The sequence below is a fragment of the Artibeus jamaicensis genome, unplaced genomic scaffold, assembly GCF_021234435.1.
Source record: "Artibeus jamaicensis isolate MK-2021 breed Jamaican fruit bat unplaced genomic scaffold, CSHL_Jam_final contig_387, whole genome shotgun sequence".
In the NCBI taxonomy this organism is placed as follows: Eukaryota; Metazoa; Chordata; class Mammalia; order Chiroptera; family Phyllostomidae; genus Artibeus; species Artibeus jamaicensis.
In genome coordinates, this window is record NW_026521812.1 from 42,302,852 (window position 1) to 42,318,050 (window position 15,199).

The 15,199-nt window shown below is 40.4% G+C and overlaps 1 protein-coding gene across 3 annotated transcripts in view; it reads right to left on the reverse strand.

The window, feature by feature from the left end:
- Positions 1-260: 260 nt before the first annotated feature.
- Positions 261-15,199, reverse strand: part of LOC119048245 (cytochrome b5 reductase 4) — an 87,541-nt gene continuing 72,602 nt past the window's right edge. For all 3 annotated transcript variants that reach the window (XM_037143819.2, XM_053664851.1, XM_053664852.1), the window contains 4 exons: positions 14,061-14,211; positions 13,642-13,728; positions 5,201-5,365; positions 261-1,669 (listed from right to left, as the gene is read on the reverse strand). In XM_037143819.2, coding sequence (XP_036999714.2) covers positions 1,615-1,669; positions 5,201-5,365; positions 13,642-13,728; positions 14,061-14,211 — 458 coding nt within the window. In that variant the 3' untranslated portion in view covers positions 261-1,614. The remainder of the gene's footprint in view (positions 1,670-5,200; positions 5,366-13,641; positions 13,729-14,060; positions 14,212-15,199) is intronic.

A 15,199-nucleotide genomic window follows, 5' to 3' on the forward strand; every position in this document is an offset into this window, starting at 1 on the left:
ATTCCTCTTAGAGGAGAAAGAGGAGGTAGTTGGGAGGCGTGAAGCTAGAGAATGGCCACCAGTGAGCACTGCCAGCCCAGGACGACTAGATGCTGCCTGGGTGAATGATGACGTGGCCGCTCATAGCACAGACACTACCAGAGGGAAAGGGGCGTGGGGCGGGTGGAAAAGGGGGTATAAATGGTGATGGATGGAGGCTCGACTTTGGGTGATGAACACACAATATAATATACAGATACTGTATTATAGAACTGCACATCTGAAACCTAATAATTTTATTAACCAGTGTCACCCCAATAAATTCAGTGAGAAAAAGTACATATATAAAAGCGGGAGGCACAGGAAAAGATTACAGTGTTCAACTAGCCACTTGTCCCCAGGGAGCTTGGTAATAAGCTGGTGTCAGTAATTCGAGCAATGTTAACACTGTGTTCCTCTTGGGTACATTCATTCAGTGAAGACTCAGCTATTACAAAACCATTTACGGGGATACTGGAGACTCCCCCCCACCCCGTTTCTGTGAAAGCACTGCTATCTGAAACAAGACTGCAAGATCCATTAGCTCATACAGTAGCCACCTCTGCAAGAACGGTTTCCTCACGAAAGCTCACACTGACTTCTCCTGATGCCCTTTCTGGGTCCCAGCCTGGGAAAGCGCAGGCAGGCTGCACTCACGGCAGGGAGGGAGACCAAGTGCCCCCCGCCCCCACAGAGCACAGGAGGGCTCCCTGCTGCACTGCCAGCTGTGAGAAAGCAGCCATCGCGGGGAAGGACCGCTTTGGACACAGTGTTCCTCATCTTCCCAGCTGGTCTGGACAGGCTCAAAAAGAATTAAAGTTTAACCCACTCCAAAGCATCAAATGATTACTTTGGGCCACAGGACCAGATGCTATGCTTCATTATCTTTCCTGAAGCCTCTGGTTTTGGCTAAGAATAAACACAGCTTTCAAAGTAAACTCTCTAACACACCTGACTCAAGCTGCACGTCTGAAGCATCTCCAATATCTTTTACTGTTTGCCTTAGACACAGACCCAGTGTTGCTGCATTCAGACACATTTCTAGGACAAGGATTAAAAATACGTAAGTATATTTTTATCCTCCTCTGTATCAATGCCAAACACACGCACATACAGAAAATGTTTAGATCACATACTAAGTTATAACATTCCATGTTTTAATATTAACAAGAACATACATGATCATTTCCTGAGTTGACAGTGCAATGTAAAATTTAATCTGTATTGCTAAGATATTTTACAGCATAGAAACATGATCAAAATGATCGTTTACTTTATCAAGTCATAAAACACAGGAGCTCATTGTCGAACAGTGATACAATTTAAATGGCAAGGAGCTGTACGATTCATAACAAACCACCTGTATGGGTTTGTTGCCATGACTGACTTTCCTGACCGAAAGTCAATAGTAAAGTAAGTTATGGTACAAAATAAAGCCAACAGTTACCTATACTGAAGGAACATTTGATTTCATTTGAGAAACTGAAGCCTGGAGCCTGGTTAACCTTTCAATATATAAAAAAGTTGTCTTAAAAAACCCTAAGCAATCACAAATTTAGATAAAACAGCTGAGTAACAGACAGTGACGGCTCTTCATCATCCTGTAAAACTATGGACCTCATCTTTGGAAAAGTTCAGATCGTGCAGCACCCTGAAAAAACAAGTACAAAGCAAACGAATCTTAGGGAAAATGTTTATAAATAAAGAAGTAAATTCAAAGTTTATAATCATAAATATAGTACTTAAAAAACACAATTATCACTCCTAAAAAATTAATGGTAATTCTTTAATATCATCAAATATCTAGTCACTTCAATTTTTCAATTGCAAATAAAGGCCATAAATTTTAAAAGTTTGTTTCAATAAAGATCCGATTAAAGTCTACATCTTATGATTAGCTGATAAATCTTTCAAGTATCCTTTCATAAGATTCCCCTCCATCTCTCTCTTTGTCCTGCCATTCATTTGACCAAGTAAGACTTCTCCGTGCCAAGTCACCCCCAGCCCTCATTTCGCTGCGTCCCTGTGGTACGTGTTAATGATATGTACTCCATCCTCCTACTGCCCATAATTTAATACTTGGATCTAGGGGATGGATCACACACAGGTTAAATTCTTGTTGACAAGACTCCTTCATACGGAGTATTCTTCCATCAGGAGGCATGTGTGGTTGCTTCTCTTTCTTAATGCTAACGACTATCGATGACCTACGTATAGATCCATTATCAGTTCATTAGGGACTGAAATTGGTGATATTCTACTTCTGTCACATTCTTTCTTCATTTATAAGCTGAGAAAGTCTATAAAAAATCTCATTTATTATGCGGCTGCCCTGTAGTATAGCTCATATAGAAAAGGCTAAATAAACGCTGGCGTTCCCCAACCTCTATTCACCAGTTTTCAAAGTAAGCAGGAGACGCCCGCAGCACTGCACCTTCACTCTCTCCACTGAACCGAAAAGCAGAAACACTTGGACGACACTCTAAATGAAGACACGTCTTACAAACAGCTGTTTAAAATGCTCCTGAACATAAGAAACATTTATCTAGTACTTACTCTCTGAGCTAAGCACTTCACATGTGAGTATTACTTATTTCCTTTCACAGGCGAGCACAATAAAGCTTAGACGGGTTAAGTAGCTGACCTAGGACACCCAGGTAACGACAGTAAGATGACTGTAGGTGGCAGAGATGGAATTCAAACCCAAATTAGCAGCTTCCTGAGCACACACACGTGTCCTGGCCAAAGAAAGACCAGGATGCATGGCGCGACACGCCCCTCCCCATCTGGACCCACTGACCCGCCTTCCCAGCTGTGCCTCCTGTCTCCCCTGGCAAGTGGCTTCACACCGGCCACGCCAGTCTAGTCTTCTGAACACCTGCATCTCTGTCCCATCTGCTCCTTCTCACCCTGCCTGTACCACGCTTCTCCGCCTCCTCTGACTAGCGACGTTTTAGTCCTCATTCAAAGCACAGGCCTTTCTGACTGTAAGTGGAGTTATCTCCACCACGCACACCCCAAGGTGAGAGTAACTGGTCTCTCCCTGCGTTTCCGTAACACCTTGTGTTTATTCCTAGTAAGAGCATTTATGGTGCTGTGGTCACATTTCAGTTATCCGTCTGCGTGTCTGTTTCCATCACGAGAAAGCTGGGCCTTGAGAGCAGAGCCTGTCTCATTCGTCTCTATAATAAACAAGGTGGGCATCTAATGGATAAAAGAAACGTTACTGGCCAAATAGTTTTGAGCTTTTATTTATATGAAGGAAATAAGTTTCTGAGTTGTCATATCATAAAAACTTGACAAATTTTCACCAAATATGGAGAGCATGTTTGGAGTAGTTATGCTTATACTACAACCTGTGCAGTGGACTAAAATTAACTTTGGGGGGGCACTTAGGAGTGGGTATCCCAGAGAAAGAGTCATATTTCGGGGTAGAAAACACTATGATATCGTAAGAGAGCCACGTACCTGCCAAGTAAGAGAGCTATGTCACATCCATTACAAGGGTGAGGACGGGAAACCAAAGAAATAAGAGTCCTGGGCTGAAATTCACGAGGGCTATGAACTGCAGGTACTGACTTGAATTAACTACATCCCCCAGGTAAACTCTATGCAGCATGTTTAAGGGTGAGCGGCAGCAGGGATCCACCCACATATGCTGATTGACAACACTCCTGAGCGATTCCGGGCGAGTACAGGATAGAAAGGTCAGCTCTGAGGTAAAGCTGAGAGAATAAAGCTGTAGAGATTACAGTGAATTTTAAAAATGCAGAAATACTGGAACCATGGCTACCTTCTCTTCAGTTACACGTGTACTGAGGCTCCAGTATGCGAGAGCAGGCTAAGCTTTGCATGGAACCAAAATGAAGAGCCCCAGAAGCCGATAATTCCTGGGGGAAAACAACCCACTCCCACACCCAACAAGGGGTTCCTCCTCCGTCAGCGGAAAGTGGACTAAGTGGCCTTAGCATCAGCCTCTTTCTTGAGGAAGAGTTTATGATTCCCATCATTTAAAAGAATTATTATACTGCAATCTCCAAAGTAAACATTAAGATACTTCCAAAATAGAAGTGTCAATAAAGTAGAAGAATGTAGCTCTTAGTCTTTTCTGAAAATTATTTTACTTCAAACCATATTATTAGCCTTCACTAAAATTTTAATAGTTTTCTTTGAATTTAAAAAAGTAAAACTTTAATAGTAATTAAAACTATTTTTAAGTTAAAAGAGCTTAAGTGGAAGTACATTTTCCTGAAAGTATTAAAATCCAGAAATACACTTAAATTTAACCAAAATAGCTTTTAAATTCTAGTAAAAAACACTTTTTTAATATCTATTTACTTTTGAAGCCAAACTTTTTCATAATTAAGATTAAAAATAAAATAGTAATAAATGACTATCTAGAAAATATTAGGTTTAGTCACATACCAAATAAAGAAAAACATGGCATTTAAGGCAGTCATATTTTAAGATCACCTAGAAATCCAACAGTGACTATATTTAACCAATATTTTAAAGTCTCATTTTTTGACTTATTATGTTCTAGCACTGCCTTTTTGACTTGCTGTCTGGCTTTTAATCACTGTATAATTTACTAATTTTCACCCAGTTGCAAAGCATGAAGAAAGATCGAAAGCTACAGTGAGATCACCACTGCTTATTAACTACTAGATGTTACAAAGCTTTGGTGGAAGAAGAGGTTGAATCCAGGGTCCCGGATGAGCTTGTGGCACCAATCCCGTGAACGCACCCACACTGCCAGTGATCAGCAGAGACACAGAGCTGGCTGCTTCTGACTGTTGTGGCCACATCTAACTCTACACATAATCCTGGCTTCCAACCCTCCGCCTGCATTAAGAGTAAAACCTGTCATTTTCTTAGGCTGTAAGAGACTATTAAAAGTGCAGATTTGGCCCTGGCTGGGTGGCTCAGTTGGTTGGAGCATAGCCCTGTGCGCCAAAAAGACTGGGTTCAGTCCCTGGTCAGGATGTGTGTGGGTGGTAACTGATCTGTGCTTCTCTCGTTCTCTCACTGCCACCTCCAATCGATAAAAACATCCTCAGGTGACTTTTTAAAAAGTGCAGGTGCCTATGAGTAGAAGGAACCGAGAGCCAAGTCAGCTGTTTCTTACGGAAGATCTTCATTTCGGTCTCGAGGAGTCTTTTTCTACCACAGCGCTGCTCACCTTATTCCCTGCTCTGTAAATGGCATTGGTCCACAAACGCAGATGAGGACTTTGGATCTGTCTGAACTTCTTTTCAAAAATTCAGAAAGGAGACCTGATGAAATGTATCCCGTTTTGCCATTCCATTCAGAAGTAGGTGCTGAGAGAACAAATTCAACATCAAATCTAGGAAAAAGAAACATGTTTGAAGGTCTATTATGTTAACATAGGATTAACATGTTCAAGTTTACTAAAATATCTTTTTTGCCCTTGAAAGTGACATAATATGTAAAAACTGGTAACACTGGTTAGAAAAGCAGTGGAATAGGTTACACTCAAAGATTTAACAAAAACATACAGGTAAATCCACGTTTACTGAGGATTAGCTTCAGCTACAAATGAGAAGAGGACTTGGCATTTTCTGAACTCAGAAAGAGGTCTGAGGGACCTCAGAGAACTACACATTTCTATTAATAATCTTCTCGTATAAGTCAGAGTAAACAGCAATTACCAGTGACATGCGCCTTTTAATCTCTGACTCAAACCTTTTGACTTCTAGACCCTTATTTACAACCAACAGCCTGTCTGACTTTTTACTATTTCCGCCTCAGCCTCATCTCGTAACCTCCCCAGCCCACACCTGACTTTCCCTTTGGGAATGGCGCCACGGTCCCCCGGTTGCATAAGCCAGGACCTGGGATTTCTCCTGGGACCCCTCTCTGCCTCACCCCCACATCCACATCCTCAGCAAGCCCTTCACCGGCACCACACTTCCATTCTCCTCTTCCTCCCGGAATGCTTCTGTCATCACGCCCCATTCTTCAGTTCTTAGCTAAGCACCACTTCCACTGCAGCCATGGGGTTCTTGGTTCTATGTGTTGTAGAAACAGTTTCCTTTTTCTTTTCCTCATAGAGCTTAGTTCAGGTTTTAAATGCATGGTCTTTAAAACCTGAAGTAAACTTCCTGAGAGCAGAGAGCACCTTCGCTCTGGCTATCACTAAGTCCCTAGTGGCCAGAGGCACGCAAGCACTATGGAATGAAGCACGTGAAAGAGACAGAAAGGGTACAGAATAAAAACGAGAAAGAACATCAAACTAAGCTTCACAGTGTAACTATGGACCATTTTCCCTCCACAGTTTTGTAATCTGTTAAGTGAATGGTTGATGAAGAGCCACGTAAATGATTCAAAATTCTATGCTGTACCTGCTCCCATTACTCCATTTCAGCAAAACACAATGAATTCTTACCATTTTCAATAGTATTACACCAAAGGCATTTCTACACTTTCCAGTGAGTAACTGAGATATTTTCTCATGAGTAGAAGGAATGAATTATATATTAATCTACTAAGGAAAAGTTGCAGTTTCTCTTGTGAGGGGCCCGAGCAGTCAAATATGAGACTGCAAACATGGCGTGGCTGGTGCTGCCGCCCTCACGTGGCTGTGCTGCCCTCGGGTCACGGTTCCCACTGGCTGATGGGCCCAGTTCAGGCACACAGACCAACTCCGGGACAGAGAAGCAGGCCCAGCTCCCACCTAGACCCCAGCCTCTAGGTTTTATTTGTGCATTTGTGGAACAGGTGGGAAAACGACACCATCTCTTATAATTGTAATATTCTGGTTTTATATTTTTTAAAACCTATACAGATTTACATCTTCTTTCTACCTTCAAGGTTCCCATGTAGTCCTAGCAGGTACACAAATCCACCTTATACGAAACAGCCTCCCCAAATACTTTCTTTCACTGACTTACTTTTCCTTTCTGGCTGTGAAATTAAGATAGTTTTAGATAAATTTGGAATGTAATATTTGTTTAATATACCATGAGAGCAAGATCCTTATTTGTCTTGTTCAATGCTGTCCCCCAGCCTGACTCAAGGCAAGTGCATGAAAAACACTTATTGAATGAATAGAGGAATTTATTTACAAAGAAGCCACAGTGACTAAAAATAAAAACTGAGTGGAGGAACAAAGCGGTGAGCTGGCATCTGTAACACCACACAGAAGAAGGCCCGTGGTTCCTACGTGCCTTCTTCTAGGAGGAAGGGCCGCAGCTTTTGTCAGATCAGCCACGGGGACCCAGAGCAGCTGCAGAGCCCCTTCCTGAGGACATTTCCAATTATACACAAGACAGCTGGGTAAAAGATAGCCACTGCCTTGTTAAAATTAAAAAATGTCCCCTGGCTCTGTTTCCAACACATCCATCACTGGAATAAAACTGCTAAGATACATAAATCTGTCATTTGAAAATATTCATAATTTTCCTTTGCTGGGATGCTTTAAAGAAAAGAGCCTAGTCAGTGGCGGCATGCTGTCCGCAGGTGTCTGCTACAGAGTGCTCCGTGCCTGAGACCCTTACATAGAGGCCGAGACCGTCCCGTGCATTTTGTATTTATTCACATAACGGTCCCTTGGCCATAACTTTTGGACACTCACTAGAAAAAATTAGGAGGGGCATGAATACAAAGATAACTGTACAGAGCCTGCTATCCTGCTTCTCTCCACAGGACCAGGAGAGAGCTTCACTGGAGCAGGAGCAACCCCAAGTTATGACTCAAGACTATTTGAAAGAAGGATATCTTACACCGCATCTAGGCACCAATGGGTCCCATGGAATCAACCTCTTCTGAAGTGTTCTGCGTGAAAGCCCACTCCCTCTCTAAAGCAATTACAGCCTCGAGGTATGAGACGGCACAGATGCAGCGCCTGCGGTCATCCTACAACCAACTCTCCTCTAGCCACTCGGCACCAAAACCACCCTCCGGCCCATTTCTCACACACGCCCCCTACCTTTGTTTTCACTGCCACAACTCCAAATAAGGCCCTCGCGTCTCTTGTCTAAAACACTGCTCCGATAGCCTTGGCCCCAGTCCATCTGACATACCACTGCCAGCAGTTCTCCTAAATACCCAGAGCCAATCATACAATAAATATCTTCGCTTAAAAAGCATCAGTGGTTTGTCACTGCCCACCGAGGATTATTTCATAGTATTAGGGGCCCGGCCTTTTCTGGTTTCTCTAACTAAACACAAATTACTACAAAAAAGAGGAAAACTTGGTGTTTGCTCACAGAAAAAACAGCTCACAAAATAAACAACTACAAGGTAAAATTACACAAAATCTACATATTATGAAAGCGTTTCTCAAAATGCAGCTATGAAACACCAGTGTTCCTTCAGATGTAGTGGTATTTCACAAAAAAAGGCTAACTGTCAAATACATTTTAGACTACTGGGTTTAAAATAAGTTTAACAGATTTCTTTAGAATTTCTCAAAGCCCTGAATATGTTAAGTTTAGGGTAAATCTTCAACACACAATTTCTCAAAGTTATTTAATCACAGAGCCCTTTGAGGGAACACACAAACATTCAGGAAACACATTCTATGCAACGCACTAGCTGAGGAGCATCTGGGAGGAACAGAAAGGGGTAGAAGGGCCCAGATTAGGGGCCCACATATCTGTGGGCATCACAGGCTGGGGAAGAAGAAAGGGGTTAAGGCGCACTGTTCGATTTACTTATGCTTCTGCAGTCACGGGCTTCTGCTGTCTTAAAGGGAATAACACACCGCTCGTCCCAATACTGACGGTAGGGCACAGAAACGTGGTGGGTCGTTACCTCCAAAGCCCGTCAGTAATAAAGGGAGACAAGCTGCCCAGTCTTGATGGGGCTTCCTGTGGCCATCCAAACACATTTATTTAATATATGAATTACATTCAAGGTCTCCTATCGCCTGACTTTAGCCTACAGGTTTTTTCAACTGTAAAACAAGAAGATTAGAAGGGATTGCCACTAAGATGCCATCTAATATATTCATAAAGGTTTAATAATCATTTTATTTTTACCAAGTTATTTCACATTGTTCTCCTTCATGCACTGTATTTACTTCAACAAAACTGGACCCTTACTCTTGCTAAAAAAACTCTGAACATCCGGGCCCTCATGTTCTCTGCTCATGAAGTCCTACAACCCAAATTTCTTTTCCTGTCCACCAAATGCCAATTGTCTCCCAAAGCCCAGCTCAGAAGCCTGACTCTCTGAAGCTCTTATCTCCCCTCACAAAACTAGAATTACTTTCCCTAGACTTCTCTAACTAGTGATTTGTTACTCTCAAAGCACAGACTTTACAGCTACTGCTGTACTTCAGAACTTCTCCCCCACTAGGGTATTCTCACCATTTCATGGCTGTTTCCAACATTAAACACATTTTGCAAACAGCCAGCACACAAATGCTTGAAGTGAGGCACGGGGTCTGCTGGTGCATGTAGCTGGGCACACGCTCCTTTGTCTTTCGTGCCCCACTCCTTTGCCGTTCGGAATCCTTTCTTTTCCTCTTTCTAGTATGCTCCAACTGTTGCCCTCATCCTTTCCAGAGGGAAAATGAGGACACTAACAATATTGTGTGTTAGGTACAACATTTTTTACCTTCCTAGAGGTTATTTGTCAAAATGCTTCAATTTCAATATCCTTACTACACTTTCGACTTAGTGACTCTTAAGATGAATTTTTAGCCTGCATAGTTACAGAGGTACGACCAACTTCTATTCACTACGTCAAACAGTAGGGTATTGGTTAAATAAATTATCGTATGCTTACATGACTGAATAAAATGCAGCCATTAAAAATCCTGGTGTAGTGCAGGTTTTCCCAACCGGCACTATGGGCATTGCTGGCCAGCTGTTCTCTCTTGCGGAGGCTGTCCTGTGCACTCAGGACATTAGCGCCACTCCTGGCCTCCCCCAGCTGGGCACCCATGGGATCCCCACCATCAGCTGTTACCATCAAAAATGTCTCTAGACATAAATGTCCCCTGGGCCATAGTGGGGGGAGGGAGACAAAATCACTCCAGATTGAAAACCAGCGATTCAAAGCATTCTATACATAGAATATATAAAATACACTAAGTAGAAAATGCAATTATAAAAAGTATAGCCAGAATAACCATTTCATTTAAAAAATACAGATCAAAAAAGTATGTGTGTAGGTGTCAGTGAGTATGTACGTGTGTATCCGAGAGCAAGGGGGGAGAGAGAGCAGGAGGGAAATGTGGAGAATGGAAAGAGACAGACCATGGATGGTACTAATTGTTCTTTAAATGACAGGGTTACGGGTGATCTTCCTTACATTTTTCTCTATATAAATATGTATTAGTTTTGTAAACAGAGGGGGGAAATCAGCAAATCAACAACTTCTACTAATATACAAGTATATGCTACCAGATTTACTAAAATTATTGTCTCCAAAATTACTGCTTTGAAAAGAAGGAAAATACTTGCCATATATAATAAATGGTGCCCAGAATTCAGCCTCATTGTCAAACTGTCCAGTCCCTTCAAACTAATCTGCGAAGGCCGATACCTCACAGACTCAGTGGATTGTGCTGAGGGGAGGGGTGCACAAGTGCATGACAGAGTCGACTGGGCCTCACAGCACTGCTCAGTAGTTAAGAGCTGGGTGTACTTAATCTGGATTTCAGTTTACACAGTAATTAGCTACATCTGCTACTGTACGTATTGGCTTTCTGCTTAGCAATGTGAGAAAATGAAGATGCACATTCCTGGACTACATAAGAAAATAAGCCCGCACCGTATCTTGCTCGCTGCTGCACCCCTGCATACAGGCACACAGCAGATGCTCATATGTATTTCATGGATGAGTGAATGTTACAAACATGCTAATTCTGGGCTAGGCACCTACATGTGCTATCTCATTGTCCCCCATCCAAACAATTCTGTACTGTAGGTATTGCTGTCCCTGTTCTGCAGATGGAAAACCTGAGGCTCAGTCCAATTAAGTACTTGCCCAAGGCCATGAGTTAATAAGTTTCATTGTACAATGACATTTCTAAGAATTTCATTTGCTAATCAATGATATTACCAAGATAAACTCTGAGGACAAGCATAGCACGCTTGCTGAAAAAAAATATTAGACCCTAAACCACTCTCATCACCTGCCCTCCCTATCCTTCCTTGCTCCACAAGCATTGAGCAGCAGCTAAACCCTAATCCAAAAGACAGCAGTAGAGTATTTCACTTGTTTTAGCTATAGGTGTAAGGAAAAACAATTCTTATTTTCATAATCCAATAAAAATTTAACCAGTGAGATATGTTCATATGTCCATTTTGTCAGCAGAAACTTTAGTTCTAAAACCAGAAGTGGCATAAGAGAGTCAAGATGTAGAAAAGGGTGATTTAATATATAAAAATATAGCTTTAAATGCTAACTAAATAATAAATGAGAGTAACTAAAATTACCATATAGTAAATATGAATGATTACTTTCCTTTCATGTATGAAACATCAATTATGTTTGTGAATAAAGAGTACCAAAAACCCATCAATAAGGCTCGGTCTCTCCTATATGTGCACAACGCCTCAGAATATGGTATAATTCCTGGTAAATGTTCCAAAGCTATGTAGACAAGAAAAGCTTTTCCCTGTCTGGTGCGGGCCTGCCCAAGTCTCTGGGGACCATAAACTACCCAGTGCTAGAAGTCAGGGCCAGAGTGCCTCAGCAAGAAGCCCTGTCTCCAGAAAGAGGACGAAGGTTAGGGAGCAGGCAGGTGAGAGCAGGAAGAGAAAGAGGAGGAGAAGAGGGAGGAGGACGAGGCAGGCCAGAAGTCCGAACACTGTCACTTCTCCCTGCACGCTGGGGAGTCTCCCTCACCTGGCGAGTGCTGCCGGAGCCAGTCATCCAGCAGTGGGGAAAAGGGGCCTTCCCTCAGCCTCCTACGCCACTGCACCAACCCCAATTATGTAGACCAAAACAAAACAGGACAAGACAACACAGTTGACTTTGTTAAAGGACACTTTGTGTTCAGAGGCTCTCAATACGTTCCCTTTTACCAATTACATCTTAAATTAAGTTAAACTCCTATTAAGAGACTGAAAATACAACATTTGCTCATTATAAGGGAACTATCTTAAAGAATATAAAAACACTGCCAAAAATACTTTTTAAAAACCTAGTTAAAAAAGGCTTAGCTATGTGTATTTCATTCTTTTAAATGTTTAGGAAAACAAGAGTTCAAACAGTGAATACAGAAATGAAACCCATGTGTATTCAGGTCCTCTATAACCACAATTCAAATATCTGAGGTAGGGCTTCAGTTTCCAGGGCATTTACACTTTTCTAAGCAGGAAAGTTGAAAAGATATTTTATTTTGAAGCTAGACAAACAGGCCCTCAAATTTAACTAATTTTTAAATAAAGTTTCAAGCTAGTGAATGTAGAATGAAAACTAGAATTTAGGTCTTTAGGCTTTTCAATAAATGCTACTTCCACTTCAAAAATTGGTGTAAAGACTAGAAAACCTAGGACTTTGCATTTTGTTATAAATCATGCTCTGAACTGCTATACAACTACCTATATATGGTAAATACTGTTTATGTAAGGTTTATGTCTTAACTGTGTGAGAAGAGTAAATACTTGAAGGACGAGTAAGTTCAGGTCATCATTAATTTGTGAAACTCCTTTATTAAAAGAGAAAGAAGAGGGTGGGAGACAACAGGAAGAAAAAAAACTAGAAAAGACCATGGCATTACCTTATTAAGAATATTTGGAAAACATTCAGAAGTACCTGCAGCCACCGGAAAAATAGCTGAGTTTGTGATGTCTTTAACTTTTATAAAGCCTAAAACTATTTATACTATACTATGAAATAGTTACTTCAGATACTTATAAGGTTCTGAAATTATTAGAAATAGCTTTTACTAATTACAGAAGTACATTAGGTTATCCGATTCATTCTTTTTCTAAAAAATTTACTTAGAATTTCTTACTGCTTTCAAATTTCTTTAGGGGATGGGGATACAGCCACTTAGACGATCTTGTTCCAGCTGCCTGTGTGCGAGGGCGCGTTTTTGGAGGAAACACACGTTCACTGTGCTATCTATCCTGGCTGCCTCATGCTCCACTGACTGCGTTCCAACTAACTCGAATTTCTCCTTCCGTCTACACCAGCATTTCCCGAAGTGTGCACTGAGGACCACTGGTGATACAGCTATTAGTGTATCTTAATGTACACAAATGAAAATGAAGAGAATCTTGCTAAACAATGGAAGAAACTCCCTCCCCCCACTTTTTGGAAAGTCACTACGGACACTGGCATATGAAAAGCTCCAAGAAATCCTGCAGTGAAGAAACATGCTTATTTTTGCTTAATCCATCTTATCAAATTTATCCCCGTTATAACAAGAAAATCTTGGCCACACTGAAACCCAACTCAGTATAAACAACATCACATAAACATCAAACCAGCACGTACATGATGTCACACTGATCTTATCACACTATTTTTTCGGAGGAAGGTGTAACATTACTTGCATTTAGAAAGTTGTTAATTAGTTTATTTTTCCTTTGAAGAAGCTTCCTGGTCAATTAATAACTCCACCCAAAGGAAATAATGGCAAGACTCACTACATATGCAAAATATTTAAATACAGAGCTAGTACCAGCTTAATACCTTTTATCTTTAAATGATAATTTCTCCAACTGGCTTCTCCAAATTATATCATCTTCTGTTTTATTGAAGAACATCAGCTTCACTTTCCTTAAAAGAAAAACAACAACTACTCAAAAAAACTATTTCAATTAGTTTAAATTTAAAATATGCCTGAATAGAAATCTAAAATATGCCTGAATAGAAATCTAAACGTGAACTAATACAAATGTTTTTTAGTGCCAATAAAGTAACTGAAAGAATCAAAATAAAATGAATCAAATTAGTTAAATTGCCAGGACTTGAGGAGGCAGAGTTAAGAAATAAATGAGGAAATGAGAGTATGTCTATATTAAGGTCCACTGAATAATTAAATAATTTAGAATACTTTATACTAATCTAACAGCTTCACAAAGATAGTAGTTAAAGATAAAATTACATACCTGAGACTGGGTACATTATTCAAAGCATAATTCAATACTTTGACCATTGGTGTGAAGCCTGTTCCAGCTGCCAATAAAAAGAAGTCTTCTAATTCTTGGAACTGGGATATTTTAAAATTGCCCTCAGGACTGCTTACAGAAACAAAGTCTCCTGAAAAATGAAATATAGACTAAATCAGAAAAAAAAAATCAGAGGAACTGAGAAGGCTACATCTAGCTGAATGCAGAACACTGGTGAGTAACAGGATGAAAGTTTAACTTTCAGACTATGTCTCAGACTTAGTTTATGTAAGGAGTACTCATTAGACCCCCAAGTATGTCTGGATTATATCACTATAATCAAAGTAATAACGAGGTTTTATTCATTCACTTCCCAACATTATTTTCCCAAACCATCTGGAGTCTCTAGTTTACAAACTATTGCCAAATACTTAAGTACAAATTGTCAATAAGTAGATGGCTAAATTATAAGCACCTCAAAAGCAGAGTCCATGTCTACCTGTCTTGCATCGTACGGGGTAGAGAACAGGTTTTTGCTACTTTACTTCTATTGATTCTCACCCATAATATAGTAATAAGACTAGTAGGAGAGAAAATTGAAATAAAAATGTATTCTAAAATCTTACATTAGTAACTGTGCTAACTTCACCTTCATCAAATCTTTGAACAGACTAATGGATGAAAACAACAAGAGCTGTTCTGAATTCAATCCCTATAAAAACAAAGCAAGATCAGAAACTGTACTTGGAGCATGCTACTTCCCAATATAGAATCTGAACAGTTGAAAAAGCATTTTCTGAAATGCAGTTGTTATAACCAATATATACCATTCATATAAGGGAATTGCCTTTAGGATATTTCAGAAATGTTTAATATAATTAAATAAAAATAAAGCTGTCCATATTTTAAAAGCAATTGAAAAATTTTAAATGCTTGAATGCTCATAATTTTTTCTTTCTTTTCCATAGCAGGATAATCTTGCGGTAAATGATGACTTAAGCATTAGGAAGTAACAAAGCTCCTTGTTATAGTTTGAAAGTAACCATAAGATCAGAATATCCACAGGATATTATTGGGTTGGCCAAGAAGTCTGTTCAGTTTTTCCCATACCATGACTCTAGCAATGAGTGCTTAATTGT